The sequence below is a fragment of the Lepisosteus oculatus genome, chromosome 2, assembly GCF_040954835.1.
Source record: "Lepisosteus oculatus isolate fLepOcu1 chromosome 2, fLepOcu1.hap2, whole genome shotgun sequence".
Taxonomy (NCBI): domain Eukaryota; kingdom Metazoa; phylum Chordata; class Actinopteri; order Semionotiformes; family Lepisosteidae; genus Lepisosteus; species Lepisosteus oculatus.
In genome coordinates, this window is record NC_090697.1 from 15,108,437 (window position 1) to 15,129,783 (window position 21,347).

Below are 21,347 nucleotides of genomic sequence, written 5' to 3' on the forward strand. Positions count from 1 at the left end.
ATTTGCAAGGGTAATTTAATGACTGGTGGAGTCATGTAATGTAATGAATAGTGGCACTGAAGTCTCCATTTTATTGCCACTGGTTTTCTTACTGCATACTTTCAATGTCCGCTCAATAACAGTGGCTGAGCATGGGGCTTTCCTCTGTCATCACTGCACATCTCTATCAACTGTAGCTCTGGGACTGCACAGCTATGAGAGTCTCTTGCTGTGATGTTTTTTCACTTTTAATTAAATATGATGTATCTGCCTTCCACGCTGGAAGTCTGTCTACTCAGGAGCATTCAAATGTGCTCCTGCAGGACAACAGAAAGAATCTGATTTCCTTTTGTTTGTTCTATGTAACACAGTGCTTATTTTAATTTACTTGACTCTTTCATAGTACAGCATCTCAGAGCGCATTAAAGGTGGGATACAATAAGGGGAAAACGAATGCTGTAGTCAAACTGATTAAGTTCCAATTAATAACTTTATATAAGAGTAAATCATGTAACAAGTATAAAAGAAAAAAATCAAAAATAAAAAATGGAATGAGTACTGTATATAGATAAAAGAACGTGCATTAATGAAAGGTATTAGAAAACATACTTCCAATACATGATTACAGTCTTTAATCATTAATAGATTTTTATTAATAGGTCTTTGAAAGGACAGTGAGAATGATTTTTTTAAATCTAAACCTATTTCACCAATTTCTATATTGGTCTGAAATAATTAGGAGATGCTGCAAAGTGACTAGACCGTGAGAGTATTTTAAAGAAAATCTTAATGGAAACACCCATCCTACAGTAAGAATGATCCGCTGTTATTATCAGTGCCAGTGTGCTGCATTGCTGGTTGCATCTCAGCATGCACTGTGGGTCGCTAATTGTACTAATTTCTATCAGCTGAGTGGAATGGACTTTCACCTGTGGGACCAGTTTAGCGTTTGTATCTCCAGAGACCAGTGACTGAGAGTAATGTGTATCAGAGTGTGTTTCAAGGTCCAGCTGAGATTTGCTACAATGCTCACAGCCTAATTCCAAAGTAGCTGGGAGTCTGTATTACAGAAAATTCCATCACAGCTTGCACACACGATTAGCTCTCAAATGCAGCAGTGTCAGCTTAGAGAAGTCAAAAGTGCAGAGGCAGTCACTGGACAAGATAGTTTTAGCTTCACCTCCATCTTTGAGGAAGGCATATTCCTAGCCCTAAAGATTTTCATTTAAAAAAGCAGCTTAGAAAAGCCACTTGGAAAATTACAAATGAAGGCAGAGCAGCTGACGCTAGCGAGAAAAATTACTGAGATACTAATGTTTGGTGTTCCAAATCTAAAGCATATCTGCATTAACTGCGCTTGATATTAATTGCTCGAAGGGTACCAGAGCAAGGTCTGACCAGTGCTTGAAGTAAGCTAGTGTATCATATTTTCTTGAAACTCAAAGTAGGTTGCCATTTTAAGCTGTAACCTTCAGAGCTGTATTGCTGCAGTGATATGCACAAATCCACTTCACAGTTAACTGGATATAGATCTATTCAGCTGTAATGAAGAAAATACAGCCCTGGGGAGAGTCGCATGGAATCACATTTAAGAGGGCTTTCCTTAGCTGGAGGGGCTCCTCTGTCCATCTCCACAGGCCCTGTTAGATTAATTTGTTTCACCAGAGCGACTGCAGTGCTTTGTGTTTTTGGCGAAATCTTAAATAAAAAAGGGTAGTAAACCATATGAGAAACGTATCAGGTACATTCAGTTCAGTGTACAAATTAAAGGGACTTGCTGTTTACTGTTGTGTTCCGAACCATTCTTTTTTTAATTATCTTATTTGCTAAAGCACCTGAAGGGCTGTAGGTGTGACTGCAGTCAGGCAAGGTTGATTGTATACGGACGACAGTCTTCTGAGAGCCTCCTGCCGTTAGCTCTAGTACTGAGCCACTTTCAAGCGTGTTGCCATTTGTATTGTTGTCCACAGAGATCTAAATCAAGATCACCGCACTCATCTTTCTTTGAAGGGAGCCCTCCAGAGAGGAGAGACCGAGACAGTTGAAAGAGAAGGCTGCTGAACTATTAAAATTTTCATTGCAGACTCAAATTTTCTTCTCCCCCTGTGAACAGAATTAAGGGTGTAGAATTCCTAATATCTCCTGCCTGAGACTTGTAAACATATCTGAGTCTGCCTTTGATTTTTAGAAGGGCAAATGCCTGGAGGAGTTGAAAAGGCAAAGCAGTTATTTCAAATGGGCACAATGGAGCTTTTAAAACTGAAGGATCAATGTTGATTCTCTGCTCTGCTCTACCTGCTCTTCCTACGCCACTTGCAGAGAATGACCTCTTTTTAAGGATAGCCTGCTGGTTGTCTGGAGCTCTGCTGCAGTGTTGTAATTTTTGGAATGGCCTCACAGTCTAAAAGCACAACTTAATTCAGGGCTGAAGCCGCAGTGCAATGCAGCTGTTTTTTTTAACATTATTTTCTAACAGATTTGAAGCTGATGACAGTCCCAGTAATGCAGTCCCACGAGTATTTAGAGATTTTCAGACCAGGCCTAGGGCTGTAATCTCTTCTACCTCTTTTTTTTCTGCTTCTTCTTTGTCATTACAGAGCTTAACCAACACAAAGGGAAACTGATCTCGGAAAGGGTTAAGCTGCCAGGGCTGCGTCTACTAGCACAAGTTAAAACATTAAGAGGGTGTTGAACAGCCGGGAATGTAAACCAATGTGGCTTGTTCTCTCTTTGTCAGAATCCCGACATTGAAGTGGACGAAAATGGAACACTGGATCTGAGCATGAACAAGCAGCGCGGACGCGATGGCAGCTGTGCCATTTTGACGCCTCTGGAGCCCATGTCTCCACAGCGACAGGCCATGATGAGCAGCAGGTGCTACCAAATGAATGAGGCCGACTGCTGGGATCTACCGGTCGACTACACCAAAATAAAGCAGATCGACGAGGATGATCCCAAAGAGGTACTGGAAATAATACATTGAGGGCTGGCATCCTCAGATAAATTGTGAAATGGATGCCTTCATACCAGTCAAGTGCTCCATTGCCTCCTCCTTTTGTGATTTGGTGTTAGAGGGCTCCGGAAAGTGTTATTTCAAAATGACAGAAAGGCCGCTAGGTCAGTGTTGTATGTTTCAGAAGCCCCAAGACTTGTGCTAACCAATTAGTACACTCATTTGAATGTTCTTATATATTTTTAGTTTTGTTCTGAATTGCTCATTTCTAAAATCTTAACGTTGTCATTTTAACACCCCATTCCAAAACAGTTTTGAAGTTTGACAGTGAAAGCTAAAAAAAAAATATTTTAATGATAACATTAGGGATGTAAAGAAACCTATGGAAGCACTTTGAATACAGTAAAAATGGTTATTATTACATTTATATTGATTTACACATTGTTATTTTTATCGTGTCTCAGGTCTCCATTGCCTTTGATCAGAAACGTCAGATGTAGTTTATTTCTTGGCTACAAGCATTGCATGTTAATACTCACAATGTGGAATATGTAAAATAAAACACAAAACAGCCTAGCATTCACTGAATTTTAATATCCATATGCAATGATAGTGTTAGAATGCATAAAATGTCTGATCTCAATAAACATGTTATAACACATTAACAGTGATCACTTTCTAAACCATGATTTTGGAAAGGCAGACAGAGTATTAATTTTGATTTTTTGCTCTTGTTTTTATATTATTGTGCATAAATATAACATAAAACAATGAAACACAGCAGAACCTGCAGATTTGCTTCATTTGGCTGAGAGAGAATCTTTGTTTTTACTAGAGTGTCATCTAGTGGACATTTCATTCAGTGGGAAAGTTGCATGTGATTTGTGCTTCACTTTGAACAAGATACTAAACTGTATCTCCAATCTTTTTTCTTCAAAAATAATTATTTAAGGCCTGTCACAGTTCCTGCATGATACAAGCAAGGACCCTCAAGCAAATCTGAGGGCAGGTCATATGTTACTTGAAAACAGTAGTTGATGCCATTGTTTTAATAGCAGTAGGCATCAGTGCTTTCTGGATTCTTACTGTATATGATTCCCAGTACCACCAAGTCTAAAACTCTTTATTTCACATTTTCTTATCTGACATTTGGTGCACAGATACAGTACATCTTCGGGGTGAGACTATTTGTCCAGGATATGAAAACAGCACACTCCAAAATAAAAATGAAAAATTCCAAATGTTTTTAATTGTTCTCTGTAAGGATTTGAGATGGTCTAAAACTGGTGCTCAGAATTCTTGTAGTTCTTCCAAGAAAAAAAAGCTCTAATTACCCCAAATACTCTGTACCCCTAGTTTTTCAGCCAAAAAGTAGATGTCAAAACTATTGGAAATGCTGATAAATGCAGACTAGAAATAAACAAATATCAAACAAATACCTGCTATATAAAAGAAGTTATTGTGAAAACAAAATCTCTCAAATAGGAATAAACTGTAAGTTTAACAGAATACCAGTTTATCAAAAGCTTTTATATCTTCAGGTGGTTGATGTTTCAGCCTTTGTATTAATCTTGAAAGTAATCCTTCCCACCACACACACAGACTTGATGTGTCTCCGCTTATGCAATTGAATCAAATCCCTTGTCTCAGAAATGGTGCAACTACAAGATTATACCTTACACACTCAGGAACTTAGAAAAAAAACAATAATTTATATGCACAGTTTGACAGTCAATGGAGGGTTTAGCTATTTGCATGAAATGTGTGTGCATACTAACCTATTGTGTTTAAATTGAAAGCCTTCTAAAGCAATGTAAAGATTGACTTGCATGGTTACTGATGCTGATAAGTCAGGCTAAAAAGCATTGAATAATAATATGCTTTTCATTAATGGAAACTCATAGTTATTAGCTTATTGGAGGCAGTTTTCACTTGCACTAGAAATTATTGTCCCTATTCCTGTTATTAATTGTGAAAAACAGCAATACATGCACCTATACATTGTTCCACACATACAAAGCCAAGTCATCTCACATTTTTGGTTATTCAGTATATAATGAACATTTACCCCTAATCAAGAAAACTCACAGAGGACAATAATACACTGATATATACTTTTTTTATTTTTCAAAAGATTCATGATTTATCCCAAATTATTTAGGATGGATTATTTTCAATATATAAATTTCAAGAATAATGACACTGAAGACAGTTCCTGGTGTTAACTTTTGGAGCACTAGTTATTTACTTGGGAATCGTGAAGCAAAGATGTGAAAACAGACTTGTTAGATATTGTTATACAGTGCATCTGTATGTACCAATCATAGAATGGAGCTGCAACCAAGTACCATATTCAGATAGAATTGACTCACAAGGAAATGGATATTTCTGCATTCATCCAAGACTTCATCCAGAGCTGTATGAGTATCATGTATTATGTACAAGTACTGTCAAATAATGGGGGTGGTGTATTGTAATAAGTAAGGCTTTGGACTCATAAACTATGGGTTTTGGATCCAGGTCTCCAGCTATAGACATTGTACTCCCACTCCCGAGTGAGGCATTTTACCCCAGTTGTTCCATTCCATCCAGTTGTATAAGTTGGGACTATTTATATGCTGGGGCATTGATGTGGGGGTGATCCCTGTAATGTACGGGTATTCAGTCCAATGAGGGAGTCTTGCTCTCAAGTCCTCTTATTGCTCCAGAAACAGGGTTGAGCTGCTGTAGCTCAACGTGGACTCTGCCTATTTTTACTATCTCAGAAGTGAAGCAGTAAATTTACAAGGTTATCCCTGCTAGGTCTTGAGTGCTCATGTTAAGTGTTTTAGAACAATCAATCAATGCTCCACTTGCATTTTTAGCTCTCAAAACCGGCGGAGGGGGTGGGCGAGTTAGCAGCTATCAGGGGTACAATGAAGAAGAAGTGTCGTACTGAGGATCCAAATGAATGGGATGCTAAATGTACTGATTCAAATGCCTTTTAAATCTACCTGCAGCCTGAAGATTTAGATCCTTTCCAAGATATCCTCGAAGACCGGCAGTATCCCGGAGAGGTCACCATCCCTAGCCCAAAGCCAAAATACCCCCAGTGCAAGGAAAGCAAAAAGGACCTGATAACGTAAGCATTTGGGGAGGTGCTGGTTATCTTTCTTACACACGTTTTTTTCTGTTGTTTTGCTTAAGAGGAACAAGCAATTTCTCCTTTGCACTACTAGCATGCTACATATGCAACGTATTGTTCTGGCGACTTTTCATTTTACCTGAAGTTGTTAGCTAATGTTTACTTGCTTTGTCTTACTTTGATGCTTTATTGTAATAAAACATCATTCTCATTTTATCCTATTCATGTTGCAGCTTCTCCTTAGGATGTTTCAAAAAGCCCCTTGCAGACAGTGAAGCTAAACTGGAAACAATGAAACAACGTTTTTAAACATATTTACTCTTTTGGCTGTTTTTTGTTTTCTTTTTTTTGTTTTGTTTTGTTTTTATTTTTTTGGTGACAGATGTCCAACACCAGGGTGTGATGGAAGTGGTCATGTGACTGGTAATTACGCCTCACATAGAAGGTGTGACTTCATTTTTTCATGGTGGATTCTGTCTTTTCAATTTATTGTTTTCAGCTTACCTCAACAATGCTGTCAAATGATAGTGACACTCCTCAATGTTAACCCTTTGAGTACTAGTGGTTTTTTTATTATTGGGGATCATGTAAAAACAACAAGTTGTGAAAGTAAACATGGTAAAGCCAAACTTTATTATGCAATGGATATTTTATGTCCCAATCATAAATTAATAGTTATATATGGGTAACCCTTGTATTAGTAATTTGCATTCCATTCATTATATTAAAAAAAGAACCAGTACTGCATATCTCAAGGACTTTTAAATGTGAGTGCCATTTGAATTGAATGTAATCGAATTATTCAGAGGGTTAACTGTTCTTTTAATTGACCCAATATCCTGCACTTGCACCATGGCTTTCCTGCATTTACAGTCCTTTCTTTGTGTATCTCGTCTTGTTTCATTGGTTGGTATCGCGGCCTTTTGCATTTAGTTTTAATTAATGTCCCATATATGTATATTTTCCAGTCTGTCTGGCTGTCCTTTAGCTGACAAAAGTATTCGAAGTATGATGGCTACCAACTCTCAAGAACTCAAGTAAGCAGCAAAAACCAGTCATTTGTCTTTACTTTTTTACTATCCCGAAAAAAGGGGGATGTGGGAAACATATGCACTTCTGAAGGTTTGATATCATCAGTGCTTTATAAAACTTCATACTATGCCTTCCGTTCTCAGAAGAAATGGTATGATTTTGCAAGTATGTATTGAAGAAGGCAATATTTTTGGTGATGGAGTCAGGAGGACTGACAAAACCTACTACATATGTTCATTCTGTTTCAGGTGTACCCATCACTGAGATTAGAACTCATAGAAATTGTATAAATTGTGAATATCAATGTGTGCGCATGTTGTTTGTGAGCAGGACAGAAATACTTCTGTGTGTGAAACCTTCAGAGCACTGCTGTTGAAAACCGTGTTTTTTTTTCTTCCTTCCTATAACAGCTGCTTTCTATTCTATTTAAAGAAAATCTGAGAAAACCTACTTGGATCTTTCTCCTCCTTCACACTTTCAAGGCACTTGAACTTTTCTGGATGGTTTTAATTTAGATTTAGATTTAGCCTAAGTCAATGTCTTCAGAAATATGCACCAGTATAGTGGAAACCTTAAGCATATAGGGATTTCAAATCTTTATTTTCTTTTAGTTGACAGGCAACTGAAATGAATATCATGTACGATGTCAGTAAAGAACTAAGTTTGATGAATTAACCCTATGCAACCCTGTGTTTTGGAATGTACAGTAGTACTCGGGCATTTGCAAAAAAGGATGAATGATGAATTATTGCTTTAAGTGTCTCTAAAAATATAAAGGAGAGCCTACAGCTGTTGTACCCAGTTTTAGTCTTTAGTACTTCTCTTTTTATAGACAGATGGCTGTTGAACCTGGAGCCCTTTTTCCCTATTATTTTCAATCAAATTGTACAAAGAATCACAGTATATTTTCTCAACTGAATGAAGAAAATTACACAAAAAGCATTGAAGGACACAAGGCATTCCTATATGTTTGAAACTACCCATCAAACATGGGTCATTTTTGTTGTTATAAAAAAACTGTATTACAGTTTGTTACATATATATACAATGTATCATCCTCCTTTAAACACATTCACAAAAAGATTTGGTCATTTCATAAAAGGCATCTTTAGCCTAGGTCCTAGTCCTATATTGTTACTGTATATCACATCTCTAAATGAAAAATATCTATTTGATGAGATTCTTTTTTATTTATAACAGTAGTTATAATCTGTTTAGAACACTAATAAAAATATTCCTATCTTTCATGGCAAGTCTGGGAAAAGTACTGTAAATACAAAACACAGATAAAGATGAACAGCAGATAAGAAATGGACATTTAAAACATGATGCTGGGTTTTTGAGAGACCTTCGGGGTGCCAGATTTCCTAATGTTTGTATTAATAGCATTCTATGGGAGCATGGGAACAGAAAGACATATCACTCTTCACATTTGTCATATCCTAGTTTGAGGAACGCATAAGAATTCTGCATCAGTGGCCCAGTTAGTGGGTTACATCGGGAAATACAGTATAATGAGACAATAACCTAATATTATAAATAAATAATAAATGGAGGGGTAACAAGCCATTAAAGGCTTTGAACATCAAAGGAAAACTCATCTGGGCCCAATGAAGAGTTTCCAGAACAGGAGTACTGTAATATGACCTAATGAAGGCACTGGCTGCAGTGTTGTATATATACTGCAATAGTTTCAGAGTATTCTTGGAAACCCCAGCAAGGAGGGTATTACAATTATTCATTTTGGAGGAGACAAAGGCATGAACCAGTTTCTCCACATCAGGCACTGACAGAACAGGAAGTAGTCAGGTAATATTCGTAAGGTGGGAGAAGGACATCCTGGTGATGTTCTAGACAGGGGTTCAAAACTTAAACTAGGGTCAAGAATGATTCTGGAAGCTTTCCATTTTATAGAAAAATTGAATGTTTGTGACATTACACCATCAGTAATTGTTAGATGAATAAACTGGTTTGTAAATCTCTTTTTTACCTACAATTTAATTATGGTTAAACATACCCTTTTATAAAAGCATATACTGTAGATGGTAGTAACACATCTTCAATATATGTTTTGTAATTCTTAACTAGTGCTAATGTGCATTCATTATTTTGGAGAACTTAGCATTACCAATTACACAAAATGTGCAGGTTTTATGAGATTGTATGTTATTGGCAACTTTGGTCTTTGTTAATTATTCAACTTTGGCTTCACAAAACAAATGACATAACAAAACAAATGACAAAACACAATTCCTCCAGTCAGTAAGGCGATGTTGCTTTGTGGCAAGATATTATTGTGAGAATGTTAAAGTGAGAAAGGAATGGAAGATTTTTTAATTGATTCTTTTATAATATAACATATTTATAACAATATAAAAAATAACCAAAAAAAAACATGGAACTATTTAAGTATAACAGATGTTTTTTTGTTCTCATGGGAGAAATATTAATTGATTAATCATGTTATATAGTGCTTCTATGGTGCTTTTTTAGTTATTTCTGTATGTGCCAGCAGACCCACTGCAGAGGTAGATCGTGGAGTGAAATGAGAAACTTCTTCACCATCTTCAACAGTGAATTATGGAGAAATTTGTGGCAGGCCATCAAAGGAAATCTTCTATTTTCATTTTATGATGTAATAAAAATCCAATAGTCCAGAGTGGCCATCACTTGTGTGTTGACACCACTACTCCTTCAAACAGTGCCATGGGATCTTAACGACCAGCTAATTAGGACATGAATTTATCCTTTCATCTGCAGATCAGTAAATCTACAGAGTGCCCCTTCACTATAATAGGTCATTGGTCTGGAAAGTTTGATTCAGGGGACTAGTACCACTTACTGGTATATAGCACCAGCCTTGCAGCAATTTTCCTTAGAGGTCTACGTCTCACTACTAACCAATATTTACATCATAAAATAAACGCAGGAACTAAAAGCCAAACAAAATTGTTAATTGTTAATTTCCTAATTCTGCTGTTAAAATGATTGAAAAGAATCAAGCAAGAAATATACATACCCATAACCAGAAACCAGAAACATTTCTTAAACTTGAATTTCGTGTCTGTGAAGAGGTGTACTGTAGTTAAAGTAATATAACCTGTTGTTTTGAGTTTATAAAGTTCAATCTTATCCCTCCATGCACTAACAGAGCTTGTTCATGTTTTCAACCTCAGATGCCCAACACCTGGATGTGACGGCTCAGGGCACATCACTGGAAACTACGCTTCACACAGAAGGTAAATAATATGTTCAATCACTAAAATGCCATCTCAGTAGTCCAATGAAGAAACATACTGTAGCTGTGAAAGCCCTCAGTAAGCTATGAATGTTTCAATGTAAAGCATATTGTGATGATCTGTCTTTTTCATTACAGCTTTTATCTCTATAATATAATAGGTTAAACAGGGGTCAGTATAAACATTCCAAGAAAGATTACAAAATTGTTTCATAAATACATTTAATAGAAATAATGTATTATTGATTAAATGCTTGAAATCATTAATGGTGTCCTTTTACACTCACCTAAAGTGTAGTTGTTATTTGGGTTTATCGTTATAATCTTTGTACAAGAGCTGGAGTCAAGATATTTTCCCAGTACAGGTCTCACAGTGGAGCTGTGATGTACTGTAGCTCTCACTGACCACACTGAAAGCTCAAAGGTGCCCAGCAAGTCACAGAGCTCACTGTGTATGTGTGAAACCAAAGGATATTGTGGTGAACTTAAGTCCACCCACCTCTAGAGACACTCATACAATTATTCAATGCTTCTCAAGCAGTCCTGGTCCCAGACCTTCTTCAGGTGTGATGCTCCACAGCCGAAACATTGTGTTTCCTTTCTTCTCTTTTCAGCATGGAATAAACCTTTTACTTGTTCCTTTGCAGCCTAGGCATGCTGACACAGCTGCCTGCTTGAGCTACTGTAGATGATGATGTACTGTAGTCAAGCTGAAACTGACATGCCCAGATTGCAGAGCTCAACCTGTGGTCCTGGCAGAGCTCTTTACTTTACTGTTTACTGGTCAAACCACCCAGCAGCCCCTTTTCTTATTTTGAGTGGCACTCCTGGAATCCTTGTGCAAATGTGTGCATACTTCTTGAGTGTCTCCTATTGTGTGTTTCACACTTACGTTCACAAATGTTTCTGAGTTTTAAAATTCAGGGCAGAGCCAACAGTCCTCTGAGTGTCATTAGCAAAAAAAGAGGGAACTGATGCCCATCCACATGCCGTCTTGCTAATGATTTAATTAATTTGTTCCATGTTCATTCTTTAAGCTTATCAGGTTGCCCCAGAGCAAAGAAGAGTGGTATAAAAATAGCACATAGCAAAGAGGACAAAGAGGACCAGGAGCCGATAAGGTATCTGACCTCATGTATGAATACACAAGTGGTTGATCACCATTGTTTGAGATGTGTTTCATAGATATTCTTCCTTTCTTGGTGTTGTGTGTACTATAAAAGAACAAAACTAATAAGAATTATTTTGGAATAGGTAGTACCTTTTGTACCAGACCTCTAGTTTTGTCTAGTTAGATTTTTCTAGAAATTCACATATTTAACTGTTATTACAGTATGCAAATTTGAAGAACAAAAGACAGGTTACAAACAAAACAGAGGGCATCATACCCATCTAGTCCATTTGGTAATTAATAGCTCACCTGAGCCAGATGTTTCTTGAAATATGCTAGGGTAAGTCTGATCACACACATAGTACTCCAAAAGTTTTTTCTCTGTCAGAACATAAAACATTCACAGTTGACCACTAAACCTAAGCAAACATGACAGAATGTTAAAATGGAAGAAATTCTCTGAGCATTCCACTTACTGTATGTAGGGAAATCCAGGCTTTGGGAAGTAACATAACTAAAATAATACTGGGCTTTTTCTAAATAAAAGAACATTTCCTTTCTTAGTTTTGTCTACAGGTCCATTTGTCCTGAAAACTGTATCAGTATAAAGTTGATTTTAAAATTTCAATTAAAAAACATAACTTTGAAACAGGCATATCTATCGACACCTATGATTTTTTGCTCCAAAGATGTATCAAGTTATATTCATGATATCAGAGGGGAGGAAAATAATAACTAGTCTATTACTTAGAATTACAACAAAGAATAAATACATATATTTTTTAGCGTGATAGGCAGCAAGCTGGTACAGTGGCTTGCCTTGCAGCACCGGGGTCCTGGGTTCAGATCCAAACCTGGGCTGCTGTCTGTGTGGAATACAGACATTTGTATGGGTTCACATTGGGTGTCCTCTAATCTCCTCCCACAGCCCAAGAATGTAATAGTAGGTAAATTGGCTTCTGGGAAATTGGCTCTGGTGTAAGTGTATGTGTCAGTGTCTGTGTGTGCCCTGCCCTGCCATGGACTGGCATCCTGTCCAGGGTGTAGTCTGCCTTGCACCCATTGCTTGCTGAAATAACCACTGGCTTCCCCTTGGCCCTGAATTGGATGAAACTGTTAGAATGGATGATGGATATTTTGGAGTGTATTAAACAGCCTTCTACATTAAAAAAAAGATGAGTGAAACACGTTTGCAAACCTAAAGAAATCTGGGCTTTACCTAATTCCCCCACACATTCTTTTCATAGTAAAGTATCATTATTATGATATCAGCATTTTCATAGTTAAGTATCATTATTATGATATGAGCATTTTCATAGTAAAGTATCATTATTACTATTAGTATCATTATTATAAGCCCTTTACAACATCCCTTTTGACCTTATGAGCCGATCATGTTCTGAATGGTCCACAGGTGTCCAGTTCCTGGATGTGATGGGCAGGGTCATGTGACTGGCAAGTACGCGTCTCATCGCAGTGCTTCAGGCTGCCCCCTAGCTGCCAAGCGACAAAAGGACGGCTACATGAATGGGTCCCAGTTCACGTGGAAGTCAGGAAAGACAGATGGCATGTCCTGCCCAACACCAGGCTGTGATGGGTCGGGCCATGTCAGTGGGAGCTTCCTAACACATCGAAGGTGAGTGAAATCTTTTAGATATTAAAAACTACTACTGAACTGGCTGAATAAAAGCTATTTTCATGTCATTTAAAAATAAATGAATTTTGCAATGCACCACAAATGTTGTATCAAATACACATTTGCTACAGATGGGTATTGTGATGCTTAAGAGAAGGTTAGATATTCCTCAACTGAGATCAACAGTATGTGCATGTGCCTGTTTCTGTGCGGACATGTATACAAATTGTAACACTGCTGAACCATCTTCATATTTATTTCATGCACCAGTCTGTCAGGATGTCCCAGAGCTACATCAGCGATGAAGAAAGCCAGGCTGTCTGGAGTCGAAATGTTAACAATAAAGCAAAGAGCTAGCAATGGTAATCATTCCGTTTTCTAGCTAAACCTGTTACATCTTAATGAAAAAAAAAATTCTGCATTTTTAATGGATTGCCTTGTGGGGTTTCTACAGCAGCACAAAGGTGATGATTGCTTTGCAATCAGTGACTTAAAAGCAACAACACTGAATAATAATTAGGATTTGTGCTGTTCCATCGAACCTGAAGTGCTACTTTTATTCTATACACCACTGTATTCTCAGCATTATGTTTAGGTAGACATGGGGGGCTGATTAGGTTTCTCTGCTAAATATAAATTTTATTTTATTTTTCTGAACACATTATCTTTTCATCATACAAATAATGGCATACTCTAGTCAGCATGAATGTTTATTCTATTTTTAAAAATCAGTATAAAATTTGATACCAATTCTGGTGTATAGGGAAATTTTAATTTTAGTTTTCAATGACTAAAATTAAAGTCAACTAATCAATAACTTAACACTTAACAGCACTTTAACAGCATTTCCCCATTGCTCTGTTGCTGTTGCTTTAAAGACACCTACGTATTAGCCTGCAAGCAGATCAGCCCTCCAGTACCATTGGAATTGGCATTGCAAAGACTTGTTTCATAAGTTTCAACAGACTATAAAAATGCTCTATCTTTACAATTCACAATCCATATGTCTTTTAAATTTTAAACCATTTTATGTTTTATCCTTTCTTTATTAGTTTAGACTATTATGTTTCACAGATTTTTTAATATCATGTGTGGATCTTCACATCACAGACTCTAAGGCTACAACCAGGATCCCATAATAAGGAGCAAAGCACAGTACTGAAAGACAGTGGACTGCTGGCTAAGAGCAGGGAGTCTTTCTCAGCAGAAATACCCATACGGCACAGTTCCATGAATGCTCGAAATGAAAAAAAAAAACAATCTGTGTAATAAACACTGGTATTATATGCACCAACATTGTTAAATAAAAAACGCTTCAGATACTATTGATACTAATACCACTGATATGCATTTGTTTAATAACTGTGCCTGATAACTTAATTCCTTTTTAAGAAACAAGAATAAGACAAAGTGAACAACAAATATATTAAAAATGTTAAACGAATATGCAATGTGACCCATGAAATGTTTTCTGGTTAGTCAATTCACATGATTTCCATTGAGTTTTAACAGTGTTTTTCTGGTTTTAAATGGTGCTCAGGCATACTTTGTGCTACTGTAGATATACTGTAGACACTTTATGTACAGTACTGTACATTGGAGGATATGACATTGCAATGAAAATGGGTGTAAGTCTGCTTTCAGTGGCTGAGAGGGTTTTCCTATTACCAGAGAGTTCATAATGAAAGCCTTGGTGGTGTGCCATAATATTCTGGTCATTGTGACACTTTAATTCTAGGGAAAAGATTCAGTTTTTGTTAGGCTATCCAAATCTATACAACTTGATTTGTGTATGAAATGGAAAGTAATCTGGTCCAGATATCAGACTATTTTCAGATATTCTCCTCGCCAAACACAAGTTAAAAAAAATTGAAAAATAAAGCTTTGATAAATATTTAATGTAAATAACTTAAACCTGAAAAATTAATAGTGCAATTTGGCCTTTTTTCTTGTTTTCCTTTTAAAAATTTGATATACTCATGCATGGGAAATTTTAAGAGATGTTTGCTTTCTAGTAGTAACAGGCTGTTGTTATTTTAAACATTTCTTCAAGAGTGCATTTCTGTTTTTAGGGATAGAAAATGATGAAGAAATCAAACAGCTGGATGAAGAAATCAAAGATCTAAATGAGTCAAATTCGCAAGTTGAAGCAGATATGATTAAACTCAGAACCCAGGTAACGCATTCATATCCAATTTGATTATTTTCATAATAAATAAATCATCTGGTGTAATAGGAAATTAATTAACATGTAGACAAGGGGGCTTACATTTGTAACTTATAGCTTATAATATTTACATTTTAGGCTTTAATTTTTTTTCTTATTCCAGAATACCATAATGAATAATCAAGAAATTTTACATGTAATATTTATATATATACTGTATCATGAATCACAAACTTAATGTTATATTTGCATAACTTTGACTTTCCTGTAAAAGTAAGAGGAAAAACATTGTGATTATTGCGTATTTATGATTCAAACTTGACTGCTTTTTCCATTGTCATGCTGTGTGTTGTCTAGAATTTGCTACACAAATAAGAGCAGATTTTTCCTTGCATATACTGTATATGAAGGCTTTTATTGCACACTTTTTTGCAATAAACAGTTTGGAACACACAGTACAGTATCTGTAAGTGACATAAATATAAATATATCTACATTACATGGAACAGCATTTGATACAGTATTTTGATATAGATAATGAGAGCAAGGTAGATAATATTTCAGAAAAAAACAAAATATCCCAGCATCCTCTACTCCTCAGAAAGTTGGTCCAATAAACTGGGGCAGCCCTAATTATAATACAGAATCCCCTTGAGGCCTAGCTAAAGAAAGAACGTGCAAATGCTCGCAGTAAAACTAGAACACCCTGTCCCTCCAAGCATCATGCAGCTCAAAGATGTTCAAAATAGGAACAGATTTCTAAGCTAGTTTGAAAGGGCTCTTCTACAAAAGTCTGCATAAAAATGCACTGAATATCTTAAAGTAAAAACTGAAGAGAAGGCACAGAAACAAGAACTGAAACATAACAAAATATTCAAAAGCACGCAACAGTCTCCACAAGCTTCTTTGTCGTGGACAAGAAGTAATCAAACACACGGTTCATGTTTTAAGATAAAAATGCACATTCTGGACAAATCAGAGGATCAAAACATCAAGTGTGGGACGTGTAATAGAAAAGCAAAGTTCAAATGAGTTGGAATTATCACTTAAATATACATGTACAGTATGTAAAGAATTTGTATTTTTTTATTTTAAAGAAGTTAAAATAGACTTAGCTAAACATAAACACTGGAAATATTTGTTGGTATTTAAAAAAATGAATTACTTTGTATTCAAAAGCTAGTTACTAAATTAACCATTTATAAAGCTCCATAACTCATGACTGAAATTTCATTTTGATTTCTTATTTTCCATGTTCTAATGTCAATAACTTGAGTAACTCCATTTGTTGCTAATAATATAATTTATTTCTTACTCTTTGCAGCTTTACACACTATCAGATTCTCCTCACAATGACTGTGAACATAGTGATTGTGATCCCCTGCCCATCTTTTTTCAGACTCATTGAAAACCAGTCAATCTTATCTGTTTCTCTTCAAGTTTAAAAGCAATTTTAAAAACCAAGTAGGAGATTAAGTTTTGAAGTTTCAAGAATAACTAAAATGCAGTACATCATACACACCACATGTTGATTCTCTTCACATAAATACATGACAATGTTAGAAAGAGTAATTTTTAGAAAACCAATTAGATGATATTAGTCAAGAATTACCAATAAATGTGTTAATTGCACTGTTTTGTATACTGTACATACAAGAGCTGGTTTTATGTTTTTTTAAACTTTTGCTCTTAAATTTAAGCTTTATATTAACTGATCTCATTTTTTTCATTGAAAGCTTCTTTTCATGACATATAGTACAAATTGCAATGAACACAAAAACTTAAATCTTATCTTATCTTATATCTTATCTATTATTAAACTTATCTTTAATGATAAAAACTATTTTATTATGTAGAATGTTTGACACACAGCCATTTCATCATTTACTGTTGTCTATGGCTCCCAGTATAATTTATATATATATATGTGTATGTAAAGGTAGATAAATATGAAATTGCGGGCATTTATAGAATTAAGTACAGTATATGTGTTGCTGAAAAAGTGTGTTTACTGTATGTGGTTCCTTTTCTGAAATTAATGGATACACATGGTGTGTGACCTTTACTTGCAGGACCAATACTGTTTGGTACATTCTGGTGAAAGAGATAATATACTTATGTTTACACTCCTTTAGATTACGACAATGGAGACTAATCTGAAGTCAATAGAGGAAGAAAACAAGGTGATTGAACAGCAAAATGAATCTCTCCTGCATGAGCTGGCCAACCTGAGCCAGTCACTGATTAACAGTTTAGCTAATATCCAGCTCCCACATATGGTAAGGGCCACAAAGAATGGAAACTGGGCAAGTTATGGAACGTAACAGAACATACAACATGGCTTTTTGTTATATGAGGCATAGACCCTGTGCTGTTGCATGCAAAACTACAATTATAATTGTGACGTTTTCTCTCTTAAAAACTAAATTCTGTGTCATTGAGAGCAGTGTAACCCCACCAAACTCTGTAATTGAATACTTCAGGGGAGATGTAAACAGTAAATGAGATGTATTTTAAGTTTATATGTAAAGTATGTGAGTACAGAGATTTGACATACTGTAAGTAAAACGATGACCAGGTTTCAAAGCAAATTTGGTTATCCTGTTTGCTCTGCTGCTCTTTGCCTTATACAATGGTCAAGGGGTTACCAATCAGTGAAGTATGTCCCCCTAGGGGAGCATATAAGTATCCAGAGGGTGCTAAAGAGCTTTGTATATACAGCTAATTCAAACTATGAATTTTTTCACTATAAGACAATGTTTTCCACAGCATTTTATAAATAGAAATGTAAGATTCACCTTCAATTTGGGCTTCTCCTGATATTCGGTGTTTCATTCACTGACTCATATTTTGCTGCTAACCACCACACTCTTCAAAACATAAGTTTAGTTACCAAAAGCTCATACACAAGGTCTGATCTATTCACAGTAAACTAATAATAATAAATCATTAATTAAATGCAGTTCAAGTAGGGAGCTGTGTCAGCATGTGTAGGCTGCAAAGGAACAGGTAGCGAGTTTATTCCATGCTGAAAAGTAAAGAAAGGAAACACTATGTTTCGGCTTCTTTTCTTTTCAGCATGGAATAAACCCGCTACCTGTTCCATTAATTAAATGTTTCAACTACCAGACACTTCACACACTATCCATTAGTTACAGTAAGTGTTGATTTAAATACTTTCCTAAAACTGGCGAAAAAGCTCTGCTCTTTCTTTTCCACCTGTCTGTGTATGGCTGAATTTTCTGCACTTTTGATCAAAAATAAGCATTGTAACAGACTTGATGTTGAAAGTGACTTACGTTGTGCTCCACAGAGCTGAGAATTTCAAAACTTGTGGCAAATATGCAGCGTCAGAGCTCACATTGATGATGTTTGAGGCAAACACTTTAAACTGAACTGAATAAACTGAAGTTCAGATGTGAATTTGGATCGGATTACCTTCGATCTGTTTGAAAAAAAGGTCTGTGCCAATGGCCAAAAACTGTTATGGATTGCTATGGGAGGTGAAGCCCAAGAGCTCACAGCCAATGCAACACAGAAGGAAAGAGTTAGAGCATCACATTACGGCCCAACCAGTCACTGGACAAACAATAAGCATGTGAGCTTTCCACTAAACCTACATTTCATACATTACAGAATTTTTGCCATTAATGGGCTATAGTCTCAGAAATCAGAAATACATACTTCTAGACATCATTTTAAATCCACTGTTGTTATTAATACTGTATAAAGCAAAGAGCTTTCTCTTAGATTTTTCCATTGTTATATATTGTTCCAGAATAAACTTGGGCTTTATTTACTTATGTCAAGTCTCTGTGTATATTACGCTGTAACACTTAAATATTAAACATTCGTTATTTTATTACTGGTCACAAACATTGGGTATTTAACTCTAGAGGGAAAAAAAAGCTTTTAATGGATTTTCATAGCACATGCAATGTTATGTTATGTTTTGTAATTGCAAGTTTTATATGTACCTATTTTAAAGGCATGAAAAAACACAGCTTTTTTCCATAAGCATCCATTTTAATTTTTTTCTTTATATCCCTTGAAAAAACAAAGAAAAGCAAAGCTTTAGAAACATGAGAGGTAAACAAAAGCTGCAGAAGTATACTGTGTGAGTTTAGAGTATACAGTACACTGCCTGTTGCCAAAAAGGAACTGCTTAATAAATGACGGATGTGGTAGTTTTGCTAATTTATTACTCAGACCCCAGACACCGGACTCATTTACCCCGTCTTTTAAACTATTTGAAGGTCTTTAATAAGAAAACATTCTTCAAGCTTAATTGTGCTTGAAAAAACATTAAGTACTCTGAAAGCATTTATCAGGCAAATTAAAATTCTACCACCAGAACTCACAGGACTATGTTCCTATGAACAGGGGCAGTGGGACCTTTTATTGGGAATTTATGGTTGTAAGTGTTGTAAAGTTGTGTAAATTAAAACCTCCACTTGCTAAGGAAGAGATGTTTAGATTTCATGGGCCTACATGGGGAAAATGAGCAACATTTCAGCAACTTGTTCCCCATTGAATGCTCAGTTTAAAATAAAACAGATTAAAATAAATCAGAAGTAATCTGAAAAAAAAAGTAAAAGCCCCTTTCTGCAGTTCCTGTATTAGCTCTAATTGTTTGTGAAATTGTGGTTTTGTTTCGCATAAAATGAAGGGATCACCCTTACAAACACTGGCTCCCTGTCTAAAGCACCTAAAATCAGGATTTTATAGGAATTAAAATAGTAAATAATTGATTTCTAGTCATTCTATTTTTAGATTAATTATAGTTAAATATAGAGAAAAAATCATAAAAAACAATCTCAGGATAATGTGTCAGCTGTCCTGTGAGCTGGACTAAATTACAGGACCATTACAATAGCATTGAGATGGGTTTTCTCCATTTGCTTCTTTCTGTGTTTATTTGTTTCTGTATTTATTTATTAGTTTGTTTAATTTTGTTGTTTTGATACTCTGCATTCAACACTGCCCCCTAGTGTTAAACGTTTGTAAATATACCCCAGAGCTGTGAAGAAAGCACCTTTTGTACAGCAGGCTAATAGAACTTTGTTTACACCTTTCCCCATAGAAACCGCCGCAACACAAAGAGGCTCCCATTAGAAATAACAGCTGTTTACAGTTGCATCAGAGAGTAAGATAATAATTTTCATAGTCTGATTATCCTTTTTTAACGCCTTCATTTTTGTTCCTTTAAACCTCTTTCTTCTCTTTGTTTGCACACTTCAGATATATTTTAGATTGTCTATAAATGTTCCCTCATATTCAAATTCTATTATGTAGCAACAATTGCCTTTTTTTTTACTTCTGTAATGTTAATCCATAAATAACAGTCTTTTTGGCCTTATACTGTTAGACAACATGCCGATCAAGGCAGAAAAAGTCTTACATTATCATGTAAATTAAAGTAACCTAAAGATACACGGAAGGTGCTGTCAGAAAATAGTTAAGGTTGATCAAAATGAAGATTTTTAGTTACATTTTATTACATTTATAGTTTGAGCTAGGAGCACTATATAAAAGTACTATGAGTAAAGTCAGATCAGTACAAAGTCAGGTCTATGTAAAATTCTATTTAAAAATTGACATCAAATGTTTTTTTTTCTCTAGTTAATTTTAAAAACTGGCTTTTGAAATAACTTTAGTGACATTCTCTTCAATTCAGCCAGTGTTAACAACTTTTTGTCTTCCATTATTTCTGTTAACTCTGTGCGACTTTTAAAGTCACACAATACCGAATTATAGAATAGGGGCATTAGTTGATTTTGTAGGCTTCTTTTTTCCTTCCGAAGGTTTCTTTTTCCCAATCATCACACCTCAACCTCACCTGATATGATGCCCATTTTCCCCAAACAAATCTTCTCTATATTGCATTATTGCCATCTGTTTGAATGGAAAAAGCTTGTTTTACAAAGACAGTGCATTCACCTCAAAACATTTTTGATTTTTATTATGCGGTCTTGTTATAGGATAGTTACAAATCCTACCAAAACATTTGCATTAAAATGTTTTGGTTTGACAGATTCAAATTGTGTTTAGAATACTTAAGATCTGTTACCTTTTCTATTCTCTATGTTTCAGTTTTTTTTCCAAAA

The 21,347-nt window shown here is 35.6% G+C and overlaps 1 protein-coding gene across 14 annotated transcripts in view; it reads left to right on the forward strand.

The window, feature by feature from the left end:
- Nucleotides 1–21,347, forward strand: part of LOC102691457 (myelin transcription factor 1-like protein) — a 163,318-nt gene that overhangs the window by 138,648 nt on the left and 3,323 nt on the right. For 9 of the 14 annotated variants that reach the window (XM_015358181.2, XM_015358151.2, XM_015358140.2 and 6 more), the window contains 11 exons: nt 2,717–2,941; nt 5,932–6,053; nt 6,439–6,501; nt 7,025–7,093; nt 10,265–10,327; nt 11,364–11,447; nt 12,852–13,073; nt 13,344–13,435; nt 15,146–15,249; nt 17,376–17,519; nt 20,324–20,386. In XM_015358181.2, coding sequence (XP_015213667.1) covers nt 2,717–2,941; nt 5,932–6,053; nt 6,439–6,501; nt 7,025–7,093; nt 10,265–10,327; nt 11,364–11,447; nt 12,852–13,073; nt 13,344–13,435; nt 15,146–15,249; nt 17,376–17,519; nt 20,324–20,386 — 1,251 coding nt within the window. The remainder of the gene's footprint in view (nt 1–2,716; nt 2,942–5,931; nt 6,054–6,438; nt 6,502–7,024; nt 7,094–10,264; nt 10,328–11,363; nt 11,448–12,851; nt 13,074–13,343; nt 13,436–15,145; nt 15,250–17,375; nt 17,520–20,323; nt 20,387–21,347) is intronic. The other 5 variants (XM_015358198.2, XM_015358193.2, XM_015358215.2 and 2 more) reach the window with 5 other exon arrangements.